The sequence below is a fragment of the Ranitomeya variabilis genome, chromosome 7, assembly GCF_051348905.1.
Source record: "Ranitomeya variabilis isolate aRanVar5 chromosome 7, aRanVar5.hap1, whole genome shotgun sequence".
NCBI classification, from domain to species: Eukaryota; Metazoa; Chordata; class Amphibia; order Anura; family Dendrobatidae; genus Ranitomeya; species Ranitomeya variabilis.
Window position 1 is genome coordinate 166,943,967 of NC_135238.1, and position 19,334 is coordinate 166,963,300.

Sequence of the window (19,334 nt, forward strand, 5' to 3'; positions counted from 1 at the left end):
GGCTGTTCATCATAAACACTGACTAGGCATGAGTAAGTTGATTTGAAACATATGCTGAACTCAGTAAATTCGAACAATTTGTGATTTGATTTTCATTAATTGCCAAAAATGATCACCAGCATTTCACACAACGAAGAAGATTTCATCAGCCAGAGAAGACTCATATAACCTCAGAAATGGCCAAGTGGGCTTCCTCATAATGCATTGCAGCTGTTATTTCACATGACGTAGCTCAACCAATCAGGAAGGACTATCATAGCCTATATAAAAGCCAAGGCAGGGAATTCATTTTACAGTGAATCTGGATAGTGACGTCAGCCCTGATGAAGTCACTGTGAGGTAAAACATGCTGTGAAAATTGCCTTTAATAACTCACATAGGAGAGAGTAATTGACCCCTTAAAGACACAGCCAATTATTGTTTTTTCATTTTTATTTTTTCTCTCCTTTTTCAAGTGGCCATAACTTTTTATTTATCCATCAACCTAGACCTATGAGGGTTTGTTTTTTTGCAGGATGAGTTGTAGCTTTGAATGACACTTTTTGCTTTACCAGATAGAGTGAGGGAAAAAGTCAAAAGAATAATAAGTGCAGTGAAATGGTGTTTTGGAGCTGTACGTAATTTATAGAGTTAATTGTGCAGTAAATAATAAGATGACCTGATAGCATGATTCTCCAGGTCAGTATAATTACAGTAATATCAAATGTATACTGTAATTTTTCACTATCTAGGAGGTTTTGTTCCCTATTTCCGAGACCCATAACTTTTTTTTCCATCAATGGAGCTATGAGAGGGCTTCTTTTTCTGCATGGTGAACTGGTATTTTTAGTTATACATTTTTGGGACTACATACTATGTTTTAATTAATTTTAAGGCATTTTTTCATTGGCAGTATAGTACCAAAAAATGTCAGTTTAAGAGTCTTGATTTATTTTTCTTTACAACAATTGACGTAGGACTTTAACAGTTCTGACTTTTATAGATGCTGTGATGCCAGATATTTATATATATTTTTTTTAATTCTGAAAAGCATATGCCATGAGCCGAAATCTACATAATGCTAAAAATGTTTACACTGACCATAATTAACAGACACAAATAAACAAGGAAAGTATTGTTTCCCCCAATTGAATACCCCTAATAGGCACTGATAAATTCCCCTCTAGCGTGGTAAGGGTGCACTGGAAACCAGTTTTGTAGTTCACTTACTGGGGTTGAATTAAATGAATGTCCCTGCAATAGAGTCCCAAGTTGAGAATCCAGAGGAAAACCTTAGGAGATCTTTAAACTCTATTTGAACTAATAAGGGTTCAAGAGCTCAGGATAAATCTTCATGCAGATGGTCGTGCTCCAGCCGGGGCCGGTAGCTTAGTTCACGGAGCTTAGAATGTGGTCAAGGGAATTCTTGCATGTGACGTCACAGTGAACAAGAAGAAAGTAACATCTGGTGGTCAGAATACTCAACTTTCCTACGCAATTCGGCAAACTTTGGCTTACTTCATCAGGGAGTGAGGAGACACAGTTGTTTGTTTATGACCTTTATCTCAACTGATAATCCTATGTTTACTCCTTCTGGTATTCTTTTGCATGGAAACAACACCACCAACCTGATTCTCTGCCCCCAAAAAACCCTGGGTAATCATCAAGAACCTAATATTAAATATAACATATAATACTTAAAATTCTATTATCTTTATTCCTATTTATTAAAACCTTTTGATTCATCAATACAATTAAAACTCCTTGACACTTACCTAGTTGGATAAATGTATAAATCAATCGATACATAAAATTAAACTGGTCAAAATAAATTAAAACATTAACCACCCTGTTATGTGTATAAGGATTGTGCATACATATACATACTCCCCACACACCTAATACACTATGGTGCAATACTCTTTCCTAAACAAGCAATAGAATTTCAATACTGTGAAAAATAAATAAAAAGTAAATAGAATTAGATAATATGAGACTATGAGCCAAGGTGAGTAATAAAAAAAATAATTTGGACCATATTATAACCTCACTTGGCAAAGTTTAGATACTACACTATTATTCCTTGATCCCTTTCTCCTTTGATGGAGATTACATTTTATCATTAAAAAGCAAATTGCACAATTTCACTATATATATTCCACAATGTATAGTTTTCACATTACTTTATTTTTAACTTGGAAATAGGGTGATTTTAATCTTTTTTTTTGTAAATTAATTTACAAATCAGACTTAACGGTCTGATTGATCACAAAAGTCTAAGAAGGATAATTTATTGACTGTTTTATTAATTGTAAAAAGCATGACAATTCTGCAATGCAGTGTGTTATTAACGAGCTGCTAGTTAGTATCAGTTACCATCTGTTAATATGGTGAAGTCACTTGGACATAAAGCTGTGTTGGCATTAAAAATCTTGAAAAAGCGTTGAATACGGTCATAGAATTCCATGAGCTCTTCTGTATGCTAGCATAAATTATGTCAGTGCGATTAGTTGGATGTGAATTTCATATTAAAAATGACCATCCTCCATGTATCAGTATTAGCATCAGATTTATGCTCGATGGGTCCTCCTGGAAATATTACACAGCGTAACATGTCATTGTCAATTGATCTGGACGCAACATGTTACAGCATTGTCACTTTGTCCTTTCGCTTAATACCTTAGTGTAACATTAGCTTCGAAAGAGCCTGTAGTTGTTATTTTATTGCATCCTGACCAATTCCATAGTGGCTGTGTGAACAGTGAATTTTTCACTTAATTTAATCTTAAGATTCCTGCATTGTCAACCTCACAATACCAGTGGCCATCCCTTTAATCAATCTTGTTTCTCATGTGGCCCTAGATGGATGACATGAGAACTTTGATGTTGACCCCAGATGAGAAACTGGCCCATCATCTAAACCGGAGGTTCCAGCATGTAGACAGCTGGATGCTGCCACAAGACACCACGGAAATATCATTACCCCTTTCCAGGAAATGCCAGCCGGTAAGATGTTCTTTATCTCTGCCACATCTTTATCTTATGACACAGTTGAAACTAAAGTAGTGTATGGTCAGACTTTTTTTTAATTTTATTACACTGTAACACAATCTGGGGAAAAATGCAAAATGCTTATAAAAACAAACAAGTTTGTAATGTACTAGTCATCAAAATTCTCTCCGTTCTCATGAACAAAGGGATTTTTAATTCTATAGTGTCCTGCTCATTGCCTAGGTTACAGCTACCTCTGTAATTTATCAGAGTTGGCTGGATGCTTGCTTACAAGCTCATTTCCGTGGAGCTTGTATGTGCGGCTCAGAATCTACCAGGGTCACTAGATCAGGCCAGCTTCTGTGCCCCTGTACTTCTTTGATGCTGCAGAAGCAAAGCTGCCTCTGTTAGTAGAATTGGAGAAGGCACAGTTTGGACCAAACAATCAGCAGCACTGACTCTATCGTGTCAGCAAGTGCTAAGTGTTGGGCCAGATTCACAAACCACAGTTTTCGATGCCAAAACTATGACTGAATAAAAAAATGAGTTCCCCATATACAGTGGGGAAAATATGTATTTGATACATTGCCGATTTTGCAAGTATTATCACCTTCAAAGAATGGAGAAGTCGGAAATTTCTATCTTAGGTACACTTCAACTGTGAGAGACAGAATCTTTAAAAAAAGAAATCCAGAAAATCATATTGTATTATTTTTACATAATTAAATTGCATATAAATAAGTGTTTGATAAAATAGAAAAACAGAACTTAATATTTGGTACAGAAACCTTGTTTTGCAATTACAGAGGGCAGACGTTTCCTGTAATTCTGCACACACTGCAATAGGGATTTTGACCCACTTCTCCATACAGATCTTCTCCAGATCTTTCATGTTTTGGGCTGTCACTGGGCAGCATTGAGTTTCAGCTCCCTCCAAATATATTCTATTGGGTTCAGGTCTAGAGACTGGCTAGGCCACTCCAGGACCTTGAAATGCTTTGTACGGAGCCACTCCTTAGTTGCTTTGGCTGTGAGTTTTGGGTCATTGTCATGATGGAAGACCCAGCCATGATCCATCTTCAATGCTCTTACTGAGGAAAGGAGGTTGTTGGCCAAAATCTCACAATAGATGACCGCCTACATCCTCCCTTCCATGCGGTGCAGGCATCCTGTCCCCTTTGCAGAAAAGCACAACAAAAGTATGATGCTTCCCCACCATGCTACACGATTGGGACAGTGTTCTTGTGATTGTACTCCAACTTCTTTCTCCAAACATGGCGAGTGGAGTTGATACCAAAAAGTTCTATTTTGATCTCATCTTGTCTCCACCTTCTCCCATGCCTCATCTGGATCATCCAGATGGTCATTGGCGAGCCTGGACATGTGCTGAAGTGAGCAGGGGGACCTTGCGTGCCCTGCAGGATTTTAATCCATGATGGCATAGTGTATAACTAATGGTAATGTTTGATATTGTTGTCCAAGCTCTATTCAAGTAATTGACCAGGTCCTCCATTGTAGTTCTGGGCTGATTCCTGGCTTTCTCCGAAACATTCTTCCTCCATGAGGCGAGATCTTGCATGGAGCCCCAGACCAAGGAAGATTGACAGTCATCTTGTGTTTCTTCCATCTAATATATAAAACTGAATGTGTGTGTGTGTATGTGTGTATGTGTGTGTGTATGTCCGGGATTGGCATCTGCACCGTCGCAGCTACAGACACAAAATTTTGCACATTCACACGTCTGGACCCCGAGAGCGTCATAGGCTATGTTGTGAGGCAAACATTTAACCATGCGCGTTCCAATTCACCAAACAATTTTGCCCCGATCTACATAATGGGGAAAAAGTGAAAGGAAAAGTGTTGGAGGCAAATTGACAGCTGCCAGATGTGAACAAGGGGGACTTAAAGAGTGAGAGCAATGGCGCCAAAGAGTATATACCGCACAGTTGCTAAGGTGGGGCCCCAACATGGGATACTCACCACACACGGGGATATGAACACACACACACAAAATGCGCCACACGCTACCACGTGCTTGAACACATATACCACCCTCAGCACACATTTCACCACACATACACCAACCTCGCCACATAAAAGTTGCCGCTCAAAACTCGCCATGCGCAAAACTCGCCACATGCAAAACTAGGCTCACGCAAAACTCGCCACACGTGCAAAACTCACCTCATGGAAAACTCGCCACATGCAAAACTTGCACACGAGGAAAAATTGCCACATGCACAAAAGTTGCAACACATGCAAAAGTTGCCCCACACAAAACTTGCACATACTCAATACGTACCACACATAAAACTCGCCACGCGCAAAACTCGCCATGCGCAAAACTTGCTGCACACAACTTGCTACACTAACCTCTCACATGCAACTCGACACACAAAAAGTTGCTGCATGCATGTCGCAACACAAAACTCATCTAACAAAAGTCGCTACATGCATGTAGCCACATGCAACTCAACACACACAACTTGACACATGAAACTCGCCCTAAAACACACACAAGTCTGGTATTATCCTTCAAAAATAAAAATCTGATTAATAAGCAGACAAACTACAAGAGCAACAAATGTACCATATAGGAAATACGGCAGCTATCAGTCACATGACCTGTCTATTATGTGTATGTGTTAGCTAATATATACTGCCAGGGGGGAGGGCTTCCTGTTGGCTGGGGATTTATCAGGCTGCCAATTTAGCTTACAAATACTGAGGTAAAAATACTGACCAAATGACGTGTGAAAGAGGTCTAATACAGGAGGAGATGACACACATATATACTATATACAGGAGGAGATAGACACACAGGTATATACTATATACAGGAGGAGATGACACACAGGTATATACTATATACAGGAGGAGATGACACACAGGTATATACTATATACAGGAGGAGATGACACACAGGTATATACTATATACAGGGGAGATGACACACACATATATACTATATACAGGGGAGATGACACACAGGTATGTACTATATACAGGAGGAGATTACATACAGGTATATACTATATACAGGAGGAGATGACACACACATATATACTATATACAGGGGAGATGACACATAGGTATATACTATATACAGGAGGAGATGACACACTGGTATATACTATATACAGCAGAGATGACATACAGGTACATACTATATACAGGGGAGATGACACACAGGTATATACTATATACAGGGGAGATAACACACAGGTATATACTATATACAGGGGAGATGACACACAGGTACATGCTATATACAGGAGGAGATGACACACAGGTACATACTATATACAGGGGAGATGACACACAGATATATACTATATACAGGAGGAGATGACACACAGGTATATACTATATACAGGAGGATATTACACACAGGTATATACTATATACAGGAGCAGATGACACACAGGTATATACAGTACTATATACAGGAGGAGATGACTTACAGGTATATACTATATACAGGATGAGATGACACACGTATATACTGTATACAGGAGGAGATGACATACAGGTATATACTATATAAAAGAGGAGATGACACATAGGTATATACTATATAGAGGAGATGACATACAAGTATATAGTATTTACAGAAGAGATGACATACAGGTATATACTATATACAGGAGGAGATGACACATAGGTATATACAATATACAGGAGGAGTTGACATACAGCAGGTATATACTATTTACAGGGGAGATGACATACAGGTATATACTATATACAGGAGATGATATACAGGTGTATACTATATATAAGGGAGATGACAAACATGTACTGTATATACTGAGGGAAAAATGAGAAGTGTGATGTGAAAATGAGGGGTGTGAGGTGAAAATGAAAAGGTGTGAGTGCAAAATGAGATGAGTGAGGGAAAATAGTGGAGTGATCGGAAAATGACAGATGTGAGGTCGAAATGACAAGTGTTAGGGGCGAATGAGAGGAGTGAGGGGAAAATACGAGGAGTGAGGGGGAAATGAGAGGAGTGAGGGGGAAAATGAGAGGTGTGAGGGGGAAAATGAGAGATGTGAGGGGAAAATGAGAGGCATGATGGGAAAATAAGAGAAGTGAGGTGCTATAACTAACCACAGATATTTACTATGCCCAGGCATCGCCGGGCTCTTCAGCTAGTTTTCTAATAATTGTACCAACAGTTGTTGCCTTCTCACCAAGCTGCTTGCCTATTGTCCTATAGTCCTTCCCAGCCTTGTGCATGTTAAGGGCTGGCGGAATGCACTGAGTAATTAGTGAGATGATATTTGGTGCGTTCGCAGCCCGAGGTCCACCGTGCAGAAGAGAACCTGCTGCTGGCAAATGGCGGCACTATATGGCGGTAGAAGCGAACTCTGTTACTTCACAGAGTTGCCTATAAAGATAGCACTGTGTCCTGTTTAGCTCACAGGAGTACACAGCAACTGCCGAGCAGATAGCAGTCTGTGGTCACGCAGTCAAAGAGGCACTCATACAATCTCCTCACCGGAGGAGCCGGTATGCTAGTGGCTTATTTCAGCTGGGGCCCTAAATACATACACACAATCTCCTCACCGGAGGTGCTGGTATTTTAGTGGCTTATTTCAGCCGGGGCCCTGAATACACACATGTATGACCACATTGGCGCAAAACTCATGACATGAATTGATACTAGCGCATGACCATGCGGCCATGCGAACCTTTTATAGCTGCAGCAAGTACAAGACCTTCCCAGAAGGACCAATTGGAGGCTTCCACAGAACTTGAGCAACTTCAGGACCTTCCTGGAGGACCAATGGGATTTGCTGCAGTATCTAAGCATGTGACCCCCAATCTCCAATGAGAGATCTCATCCCGGGCATGCTCAGAAGGGGAAAAGCAGGACCTAGTCCCAAAAGCGTCTGCTCGCCGCTGCCCAGCACTGGCTACAATGGCAGAAGCTGGAAAGGCAGCAGTAACCCTTTGCATAGAGTCAGACTGAGCGAGATGCTGTGACCAACATCTCCGCTGAGCAGGCTCCACTGTGGCTGGAGAAGAATGGGAGACCGCAGCAGAGATGGCCCGAGATTCCCCCTGTGCAGAGGTGGGAACTTCACCCCCAACATTACCCCCCCAGGGCCCGCCTCCCTGGACCTCACTACGCTCAAAGGCAGCAATGAGCTGCAGAGCCCGAATGTGCTCAGCAGGCTCCCTGGACCTGTCCTCAGGACCATAACCCTTCCAGCCCACTAAATAAAATTTTTTGCCACATACCACCTTGCGCCCCAAAATAGTGCTCACCTTGTAATCGTCCGTAGACGAACCCGATGTCCCGGCAGATGACTCGGGAAACCAGGACATGTATACGGGCTTCAAGAGGGATGCTTGAAAGGTGTCGGTGATACCCACGAGTGGCGGAAGGGCCAAACGGTAGACCACAGGGTTAACCTGTTCGAGGACATTGAAGGGACCCAAGTAGCAAGGTGCAAACTTAGTGGACTCAACTCGCAGCCTGATGTTACGGGCGGAGAGCCACACTAAGTTGCCAGGAGCAAAGGTCGGAGCGGGGCGCCGATGTGCATCAGCGGAGGACCTCATTCTCTCCTTGGAGGCCCGAATGGCATCCTGAATGCGGTCCCAAATGTCCCGTGCCTCCACAGCACAGTCTGCCACCCTGGAGTCGGTGGAAGACACGGGCATAGGCACAGGTACCCGCGGATGCTGACCATAGTTAAGGAGGAATGGGGTCTGTCCAGTGGAGTCGGCTACGGCATTGTTCAGCGCAAACTCCGCCCATGATAGCAAGGATGCCCAGTCATCCTGCCTGGCTGAGACAAAATGTTGCAGATATGTGATCAAGGTCTGGTTGGCCCTCTCTACCAACCCATTCGTCTCAGGATAATATGCAGAAGAGAGATTCAAATCAATGCTGAGAAGACGACAAAGCTCTCTCCAGAACCGAGACGCAAACTGGGGACCCCGGTCACTGACAATTTTGTCCAGCATACCGTTAAGGCGGAAGATGTGTTTTATAAACAACGCTGCCGAGGCCTATGCAGAAGGTAGCCATGGAAGCGGCACCAAGTGCACCAATTTAGAAAATTTATCGGTGATGACCCAAATGATGCTATAGCCACGAGACTTGGGCAAGCCCACCACAAAGTCCATCCCGACCATCTCCCAGGGCCTGTCTGCCACCGGCAAGGGATAAAGTAACCCAGCTGGCCGTTGTCGAGGAGACTTATTTTTGGCGCAGGAGACACATGCCCGAATATAATCTCTGACGTCACGGACCATATGCGGCCACCAGTACGTCCTTGCCAGCAGCTCAGATGTCCTCTTTGTCCCTAAATGTCCACCCACCCTGGACGAATGAGCCCAAGAGAGAACCTCCGGTCGCAAATTAATAGGTGCAAAAATCTTGCCCGGAGGCACTGACTCTAGCGAAACCGGAGCTACGGTTCTCAGGCTCTCAGAAGGGACAATAAGCCGAGGCTCCCCTTCCTCCTCCTCAGAAGGCACAATGGAGTGAGTGAGGGCATCAGCACGAATGTTCTTCTCCCCAGCGAGATAATGGAGGGTGAAGTGGAATCGGGAGAAGAACAAGGACCATCTGGATTGACGAGAATTTAGCCAATGGGCTGTTTGTAAGTATACCAAATTTTTGTGGTCTGTGAAGACTTGGAAGGGAAAGCGAGCCCCCTCCAAAAGATGTCTCCACTCCGAGAAGGCCAACTTCATTGCTAGCAACTCCCTGTCCCCGATGGAATAATTCCTCTCCGCTGGTGTGAAGGTCTTGGAGAAGAAGAAGCAAGGATGCTTCCGACCTTGAGCATCCTTTTGGAAGAGGACTGCTCCAGCACCAACGGATGAGGCATCCAGCTCCATTATGAACAGCTTATCAACATCGGGACGATGTAGGATGGGAGCGCAAGCAATATGAGACTTAATAGAAGAGAAAGCCTTGGAGACCTCTTCAGACCACAATTTGGGTTTCACTCCCTTCTTGGTGAGGGTACCAAGGGAGCTACCAAAGTTGAGAAGTGGGGAATGAACTGACGATAGTAGTTAATGAACCCCATAAAGCGCTGCAACGCTTTAAGAGAATGGGGTTCTTGCCAGTCCATCACAGCCTGTAGTTTGGCAGGATCCATAGCTAATCCCTGGGTGGAGATGATATAGCCCAGGAAAGGTAAAGACTCCTGCTGAAACACACACTTCTCCAACTTTGCATAGAGGGAATTTGCCCGAAGAGGTCGAAGACTCTGACAACATCTCTCCGGTGGGAGTCAATATCTGGAGAGAAGATGAGAATATCATCCAGATAGACTATGACCGAGGTGGAGAGCATATCCCAGAAGATATCATTAATAAAGTCTTGGAAAATGGCTGGGGCATTACAGAGCCCGAAGGGCATCACCAGATATTCATAGTGCCATCCCTGGTATTAAATGCCATCTTCCATTCGTCCCCCTCACGGATGCGAATCAGGTTATAAGCACCCCCCAGATCTAATTTGGTAAATACCCTTGCTCCCTGTAGCCTATCAAAGAGCTCAGAAATCAGGGGCAATGGGTACTTATTCTTAACGGTGATGGCGTTAAGACCCCTGTAATCTATTCATGGACATAATTCTCCATTTTTCTTCTGCACGAAGAAGAACCCCGCCCCTGCAGGTGACACTGACTTCCTAATGAACCCTCTTGCCAAATTCTCCTGGATGTATTGGGACATAGCCTCCGATTCCGGGAGAGAGAGGGGATAGACCGATCCCCGAGGAGGTTCTGCTCCAGGCATGAGATCAATAGGACAGTCATAGGGGCGGTGAGGCGGAAGATTCTTCGCAGCCTTTTTGGAGAATACGTCCGCATAGGACCAATAGCACTTGGGAAGGGAAGAAAGATCTGTGGGTATCTCAGTAGAGGAAACCTGAACACACTCCCTCACACATCTGCCCTTACATGATTCACTCCAAGCCAATATCCTCCCTGAGGTCCACTTAATATGTGGGGAGTGGAAACGGAGCCAGGGTATTCCCAGCAGAATCTCATCCATTCCCTTGGGAAGGACAAGAAGGGAAATAATCTCCTGGTGGGAAGGGGACATGGATAATGTGAAAGGGACAGTCTGGTGTGTGATTTGTGAGGGCAGTGTCGACCCATGCACTTCTCTTACAGTCACCGGATTGGCGAGCATCACCAGAGGTATTGCATGGCGCAGAGCAAAAGCAGAGGACATGAAATTCCCCTCTGCTCCAGAGTCCACACAAAGCTGGACTGTTAGAGTGGATGAGTCTAATGTAAATGTCCCTTTAAAGGACAGCTTGGAGGAGAATGCTGCTGTGTCTAGTGAACCTCCTCCAATGGTTACTAGACGCGATCATTTCCTGTCCGCCGTGGACATTTATTGGCATAACTGTCCTAACTGTTGGCAAATTTTACAAACCACAGTTACTCGAGCGGTCCGGGACTTAGGTCCCGCTCGAGAAACCTCCATGGCCTCATGGGAGTCAGAAACCTGAACAGGAGATTCTAGAGGACTGGTGAAGGTAGGAGCCAGCAGAAACCTCTGCCTACACTGGGTCCGCTCTAACCTCCGCTCGTTAAAACGGAGGTCGATGCAGGTAGATATTGAAATGAGCTCTTCAGTGTGGCGGGAATCTCCCTGGTGGCCAAGGCGTCCTTCACATGGTCTGCCAGTCCTTTCCAGAACACCGGAATAAGGACTTTATCCGGCTACTCCAGCTCAGAGGCCAGAGTCCGGAATTAGATGGCGAACTGGCTGACCATGGACGAGCCCTGTGTTATTGCCAACAATTGGAGCGCCGTATCGTGGGTGACATGAGGTCCTAAAAAAACCTGTTTCAGAGAGTCCAGGAAGAGAGGAGCACTCTGCACCACACGATCATCACGCTCCCACAGAGGCGTTGCCCACTCCAACGCCCTGCCTGACAAAGGGGATAAAATAAATCCCACTTTCGCCTGTTCCGTAGGAAAACGTGCAGCCAGAAGCTCTAGATGTATGGAGCACTGACTCACGAATCCCCGACATAGCTCACTGTCACCAGCAAACTTGTCTGGAAGCGGGAGACCGGATAAAGTCGGAGCAGGGGTGGCAGAGGACAAACTGGCTGCAGCTACACTTGCAGCCTGAACAGCGACTGCGGTAACATCCACAGCTGAGTTTGTGCGTTCTAGAGCCGCCAACCTACTCTCCAGCTGCTGCATGTACAGCTGTAGACTCTTATCATCTGCCATTTACTAGCCAGACCCTGGCACTAGTATTCTGTTAAGGGCTGGTGGAACGCACCATGTAAATAGTGAGATGATATTTGGTGCGTTCGCAGCCCAGGGTCCACCGTGCTACTAGCAAATGGCGGCACTGTATGGCGGTAGAAGCGAACTCTGTTACTTCACAGAGTCGCCTATAAAAAAAGCACTGTGTCCTGTTTAGCTCACAGGAGTGCACAGCAACAGCCGAGCAGATAGCAGTCTGTGGTCACACAGTCAAAAAGGCACTCATACAATTTCCTCACCCGAGGAGCCGGTATTCTAGTGGCTTATTTCAGCTGGGGCCCTAAATACATACACACAATCTCCTCACCGGAGGTGCCGGTATTCTAGTGGCTTATTTCAGCGGGGGCCCTGAATACACACATGTATGACCACATTGGCGCAAAAGTCATGACATGAATTGATATTAGAGCATGACCGTGCAGCCATGTGAACCTTTTATAGCTGCAGCAAGTACAGGACCTTCACAGAAGGACCAATGGGAGGCTGCCACAGAACTTGAGCAACTTCAGGACCTTCCTGGAGGACCAATGGGATTTGCTGCAGTATCTAAGCATGTGACCCCCAATCTCCAACGAGAGATCTCATCCTGGGCATGCTCAGAAGGGGAAAAGCAGGACCTAGTCCCAAAAGCATCTGCACGCCGCTGCCCAGCACTGGCTACAATGGCAGAAGCTGGAAAGGCAGCAGTAACCCTTTGCATAGAGTTAGACTGAGTGAGACGCTGGGACCAACGTCTCTGCTGAGCAGGCTCCACTGCGGCAGGAGAAGAATAGGAGACTGCAGCGGAGATGGCCCGAGATTCCCCCTATACTGAGGCAGAAACTTGACCCCTAACAGTACTGGTCTACAATTTTGTCACTGGTGTCTTTAGACAGCTGTTTGGTCTTAGTCATGGTGGAGAGGTTGGAGTGTGTTTGATTGAGTGTGTGGACAGGTGTCTTTTATACAGGTAATAATGAGTTCGAAAAAATGCAATTAATACAGGTAATGAGTGCAGAGTAGGAGGGCTTTGTATAAAGAAAAACTAACAGGTCTGTGAGAGCCAGAATTCTTGCGGGTTGGTAGGTGATCAAATACTTATTTCATGCAATAAAAAGCAATTTAATTATTTAAAATTCATGCAATGTGATTTTCTGGTTTTTATATTTAGATTCCATCTCATACTGTTGAAGTGTACGATAAAAGTTACAGACCTCTCCAAACCTGCAAAATCGGCAGTGCATCAAATACTTATTTTCCCTACTGTACATTGGTTTACGGTCAATTTGAAATCTATTAAAAATGTACACTCAGCTGAGCAAAATTTATGAACGTTTTTAGGGATACTGGGATGATAGCTTTTAGTTATATTAGTTATATGCTTTCAATCCATTGCTGGTTTAAGTTTTTTCTTTAAAAATGTTTCCATTTAGGAGCAAGACCCATTCTGTCTTTGGCTAAGAAAAAAAACATTTGAAAAATTGAATCGAACTACCTTTTATGCCATTGGCTTTAAGTTCAAAATAAATAAGGTTGGCATCTATATTCTAGTAATTTTTTGCTAGAGGAAGGGACCATGGTCAAAAACTTGATTATAGGACCTCGGCACAGGAGCCGAAGAGTGCATTGAATTAAGCTTGAGATATTGTCACGGAGAGACTAGGTGGGCGAGAGCTTATAACCCGGGCCCCTGCAATTTCCCTAAGACTAGGGAAATACTGACTGGCCCTCTACCTGAAGTTTACACTGATGGTGTGCATGTTCAGGCCTCACCCTGCCTCCTGATACAACCCTGAGCTGGAAACCTCCACACTCCACCCAGTGAATGCAATACACCAGTACCCACAGTTAGCACAGACAAGGATAAAGGAAAATATACATCACGCTGCAGTCACTCAGGAATACACTATAAATGTGCAGGGCAAAATAAACACAAATATAGGAAGGAGTAAATAAGACAAGGGAAAATACACCACCAGCAACGATACTCCAACGACCAGCTCTCCACTCCAGACCGAGATAACAAATGCGCAAGACAGAAGCTATAATCGGCGACACCCAATGATCAGGAGAGCTATAAAAAGGCAATGGGCATGGCCCAGCCTCCAATCCGAGGATCAGGAAAATTAACCCCGGAACTGCTAGACAAAATCTAGCCGACGCGAATGAGCAAATAGTGGTCAAAAGCGGAACTACCGCTGTCTGTCGGATGACCTGGTCTGAACAGTGTCTGACATGACAGTACCCCGCCTTCTACGAGGGACCCCAGGGCCCTCACGGCTTATAGGACCCGGCTTGTCCGGATGAAGACGATGAAAAAACCTGATCAGCCGATCTTCATGAATGTCTGAGGCTGGTACCCAGGACCTCTCCTCAGGCCCATAACCACGCCAGTGTACCAAGTACTGTAAAGTGCGGTGCACTACACGAGAGTCAACCACCTTGGAGACTTCAAATTCCAGGTTACCATCCACCAAGACTGGAGATGGCATAGGCGCCGCGTCCACAGAACCCACCACCCTCTTCAGAAGAGACCTGTGGAACACGTTGTGTATCTTATACACCGTAGGGAGCTCCAGTCGGTACGCTACTGGGTTAATGACGGCGGTGACCCTAAATGGACCAATAAACCATGGACCCAATTTAAGGGACGGAATTTTGAGTCTTATGTTTTTTGTGGATAACCACACCCAGTCATCCACACTCAGGTCCTGACCTGGCACACTCCTACTGTCAGCCACACGTTTGTACCTAGCACCCACACTCAACAGGCGCTGTTTAACTCTCCTCCAGACTGACGACAATTGTGCTCCTAAGCGGTCCTCCTCCGGAACGCCGGAAGAACCCCTTTGACTCAAAGTACAAAATTGAGGATGTAGCCCGTAAACACAAAAAAACGGAGACTCCCCAGATGACTCCTGGCAATGATTATTGATGGCAAACTCAGCCAAAGGAAGAAAGGTAGACCACTCCTCCTGATTATCAGAGACAAAGCAATGTAAGTACTGTTCCAAATTTTGGTTCATACGCTCAGTCTGACCATTTGACTGAGGATGAAACGCCGAAGAATGAGACAACTTGATCCCCAGCCGTGAGCAAAATGCTTTCCAAAATTTTGCCACAAACTGAGACCCCCTATCAGACACGATGTCAGATGGAACCCCATGAAGTCTGACCACCTCCTGCACAAATACCTGCGCCAGAGTCTTAGCATTAGGCAACGAAGGCAAAGACACAAAGTGCGACATTTTTGAGAACCGATCAACAATCACCAAGATGACCGTGTTCCCAGCTGATGAGGGCAAATCAGTGATGAAATCCATGGAGATTTCCGTCCATGGCTTACTAGGTACCTCAAGAGGAAGTAGTGTGCCAACAGGACGGGAGCGAGGCGTCTTAGCCCTAGCGCACGTGGTACAAGCTGACACGTATGAGACCACGTCCTGTCGGATCTTGGGCCACCAAAACCGACGTGACACCAACTCCAAGGTACCTCTAACCCCTGGGTGGCCAGCCAGGACAGCATCATGATGCTCCGCCAAAACCTTTAAGCGGAGATGAAGCGGTACAAAAGATTTGTTGATAGGAAGCTCAGATGGTACCTCCTCCTGAGCCTCGGCAATCTTAGCCTCCACCTCGGTAGTGAGAGCCGAAACCACAGCACCCTTTTGGAGGATGGGTACTGGATCCTCCCGAGGTTCTCCCCCCGGAAAACACCTGGACAGAGCATCTGCCTTAGTGTTTTTAGACCCCAGTCTGTAGGTGACAACAAAATTGAACCGCGTGAAAAACAATGCCCAGTGAGCCTGCCTGGGAGACAGACGCTTGGCAGACTCCAAATAAAGCAAATTCTTATGGTCGGTAACAACAGTGACCTGATGAATCAACCCCTCCAAGAAGTGTCGCCATTCCTCAAAGGTCAATTTGATTGCCAACAACTCTCTGTTGCCGATATCGTAGTTACGTTCGGCGGGCAACAATTTCTTGGAAAAATAGGCGCACGGACGCAAACCGCTCAAGGATGAGCCTTGTGACAGCACCGCCCCCACACCAACCTCAGATGCATCGACTTCCACCACAAAAGGTTTCGATACATCTGGCTGCACCAGAATGGGGGCCGAAACAAACCTGTTTTTAAGAGATTCGAATGCGCACACAGCAGCCTCAGGCCAAACGGAGAAATTGGTACCCTTTTTAGTCATGTCAGTTAGCGGTTTAGCAATGGTGGAAAAATCCTTGATAAATTTCCTATAGTAGTTAGAAAACCCAAGGAACCGCTGAAGTGCTTTCAGGTTATCAGGCCGTTCCCAATGCAACACCGCTTGCACCTTAGCGGCATCCATTTTAAAACCAGAAGCAGACACGATATAGCCCAAGAAAGGCAACTCCTGTACCGAAAACACACATTTCTCCAATTTTGCATACAGCTTATTCTCTCTGAGAAGCTGTAACACCTGCCTGACATGATCTAAATGAGTGTCACGGTCGCAAGAATATATGAGGATGTCATCAAGGTACACAATAACAAATTTCCCCAAAACATGCGAGAAAACATCATTTATGAAATGCTGAAACACTGCAGGTACGTTTGTCAACCAAAATGGCATCACCAAATTTTCAAAATGACCCTCAGGGGTATTAAAAGCCGTCTTCCACTCATCACCTTGACAGGCTCTTATGAGGTTGTACGCCCCCCTGAGGTCAAGCTTGGTAAACCACTTAGCACCTGCCACCTGGTTGAACAAACCCGGTATCAATGGCATAGGGTATGGATCACGAACCGTAATCTGGTTTAACTCCCGGAAATCCAGACACGGCCGTAGTCCACCATCTTTCTTCTTAACGAAGAAGAACCCTGCTGCCACCGGAGAGGATGAAGGCCTGATGTGCCCTTTGCTCAAACTTTCAGCAATGTAATCCTTTAGCGCTTGTCTCTCCGGACCGGAGATGTTAAACATCCTTGCTTTGGGCAATTTAGCCCCTGGTTTAAACCTGATAGTACAGTCATAGGGACGATGTGGTGGCAACTCTGAACAACCCTTCTCAGAGAACACATCCACAAAATCCAGAAGTGACTCAGGGACACTTGAAGTCACAGCAGCAACACATGTGGCCAAGCAATTCTCCTGGCAGAAATCACTCCACTGAATTATGTCCTGAGCCTTCCAGTCTATCACCGGGTTGTTTGTAGACAACCATGGGAAACCCAGAACCAATGGTGCCGGAAGACTCTTGAGCACCTTACATGTAACCTGCTCAGAATGAAGAACCCCAATGTGGAGTTTAATCTCAGACACAAACTCAGTAATCTCCCCCTGTGGGAGAGGAGCAGAATTGATAGCGACCACGCGGATAGGATGAGGCAGCTTTTCGATCCTAAAACCAGCAGTGCGCGCAAACTCCTCATCAATGAGATTTGTGGCAGAACCACTATCCACAAAAACAGTGATTGGCAGCTCTCTGCCAGCAACAACAACCTTGGCAGGGAGCATGCACTGAGATACCATCATGGAGGACATACACAAGCTCAGATTGGACTCCTCCACACCCTCTGAGTTTAGAAGTCTTTCCGCCGTTGCATTTTTCTTTGACAGCAGAGGACAGATAATAATAAAATGACCAGTTTTACCGCAGAAAAAGCAGGCTCCCTGCCTCCCATGTACAGAAGCCTGATGCTTAACATGTGATACCCCTGCGATTTGCATAGGTTCCGTGGGCTCACCTGCAGCAACCTCACATAAACCCAAACCTCCTCCCACAGATGACGTCACATGCTCTCCCAGACGCAAACGGCGATCAATATGGATAACAAGACTCATAGCGGAATCTAGTGAAGTAGGAGTCTCGTACATCAGGAGGGCTTTTTTAACCCTGTCAGAAACTCCATGAATAAAATTACTCCGCAGCGGGGAATCATTCCACTGAGTGTCGACCGCCCAGCGGCGGAATTCAGAACAGTAATTCTCTGCTACTCGCTCCCCCTGGCAAACAGTGCGTATTTTAGATTCTGCTAGAGCCATTCTGTCAGGCTCGTCGTAGATGTTTCCAAGTGCAGAAAAAAAACTCTCCACAGAGTCAAAAGCAGCAGAATCAGATGGCAAAGAAAACGCCCATGCTTGGGGATCCCCGCTTAATAATGACAACACCAGGCCCACACGCTGAGCCTCATTACCGGAGGAAGTCGGACACATCTGAAAATATAGTTTGCAAGCCTCACAAAAAGTAACAAATTTACTGCGTTCCCCAGCAAATTTTTCAGGCAACGGATACTTAGGTTCAGCAACTTTATCTGTAACAACGGCTTGCACATTAGATACTGCTATTCCCTGTTGCTGCACTGCCCCCCTCAACTCAGTGACCTGTAGGGACAGCGCCCCCAACTGGCGGTTTATGGAAATCATGGGATCCATGGAAATAATGTTGGACGATTATAATGTCACGGAGAGACTAGGTGGGCGAGAGCTTATAACCCGGGCCCCTGCAATTTCCCTAAGACTAGGGAAATACTGACTGGCCCTCTACCTGAAGTTTACACTGATGGTGTGCATGTTCAGGCCTCGAACCTCACCCTGCCTCCTGATACAACCCTGAGCTGGAAACCTCCACACTCCACCCAGTGAATGCAATACACCAGTACCCACAGTTAGCACAGACAAGGATAAAGGAAAATATACATCACGCTGCAGTCACTCAGGAATACACTATAAATGTGCAGGGCAAAATAAACACAAATATAGGAAGGAGTAAATAAGACAAGGGAAAATACACCACCAGCAACGATACTCCAACGACCAGCTCTCAACTCCAGACCGAGATAACAAATGCGCAAGACAGAAGCTATAATCAGCGACACCCAATGATCAGGAGAGCTATAAAAAGGCAATGGGCATGGCCCAGCCTCCAATCCGAGGATCAGGAAAATTAACCCCAGAACCGCTAGACAAAATCTAGCCAATGCCAATGAGCAAATAGTGGTCAAAAGCGGAACTACCGCTGTCTGTCGGATGACCTGGTCTGAACAGCGTCCGACATGACAGATATTCCATATTTATTTGATTTGGCAAAAAAGCACAGATGTCAACCAACATTTTGACCTATTCAAAGATCTCTTTCAAG

The 19,334-nt window shown here is 45.3% G+C and overlaps 1 protein-coding gene across 1 annotated transcript in view; it reads left to right on the plus strand.

Annotated features, from left to right (window-relative positions):
- The window catches only part of LOC143785752 (uncharacterized), a 368,406-nt gene that overhangs the window by 271,521 nt on the left and 77,551 nt on the right, over nucleotides 1-19,334 (plus strand). Inside the window, exon 8 of the mRNA XM_077274844.1 lies at nucleotides 2,842-2,985. Within this exon, the coding sequence (XP_077130959.1) occupies nucleotides 2,842-2,985 (144 nt within the window). The remainder of the gene's footprint in view (nucleotides 1-2,841; nucleotides 2,986-19,334) is intronic.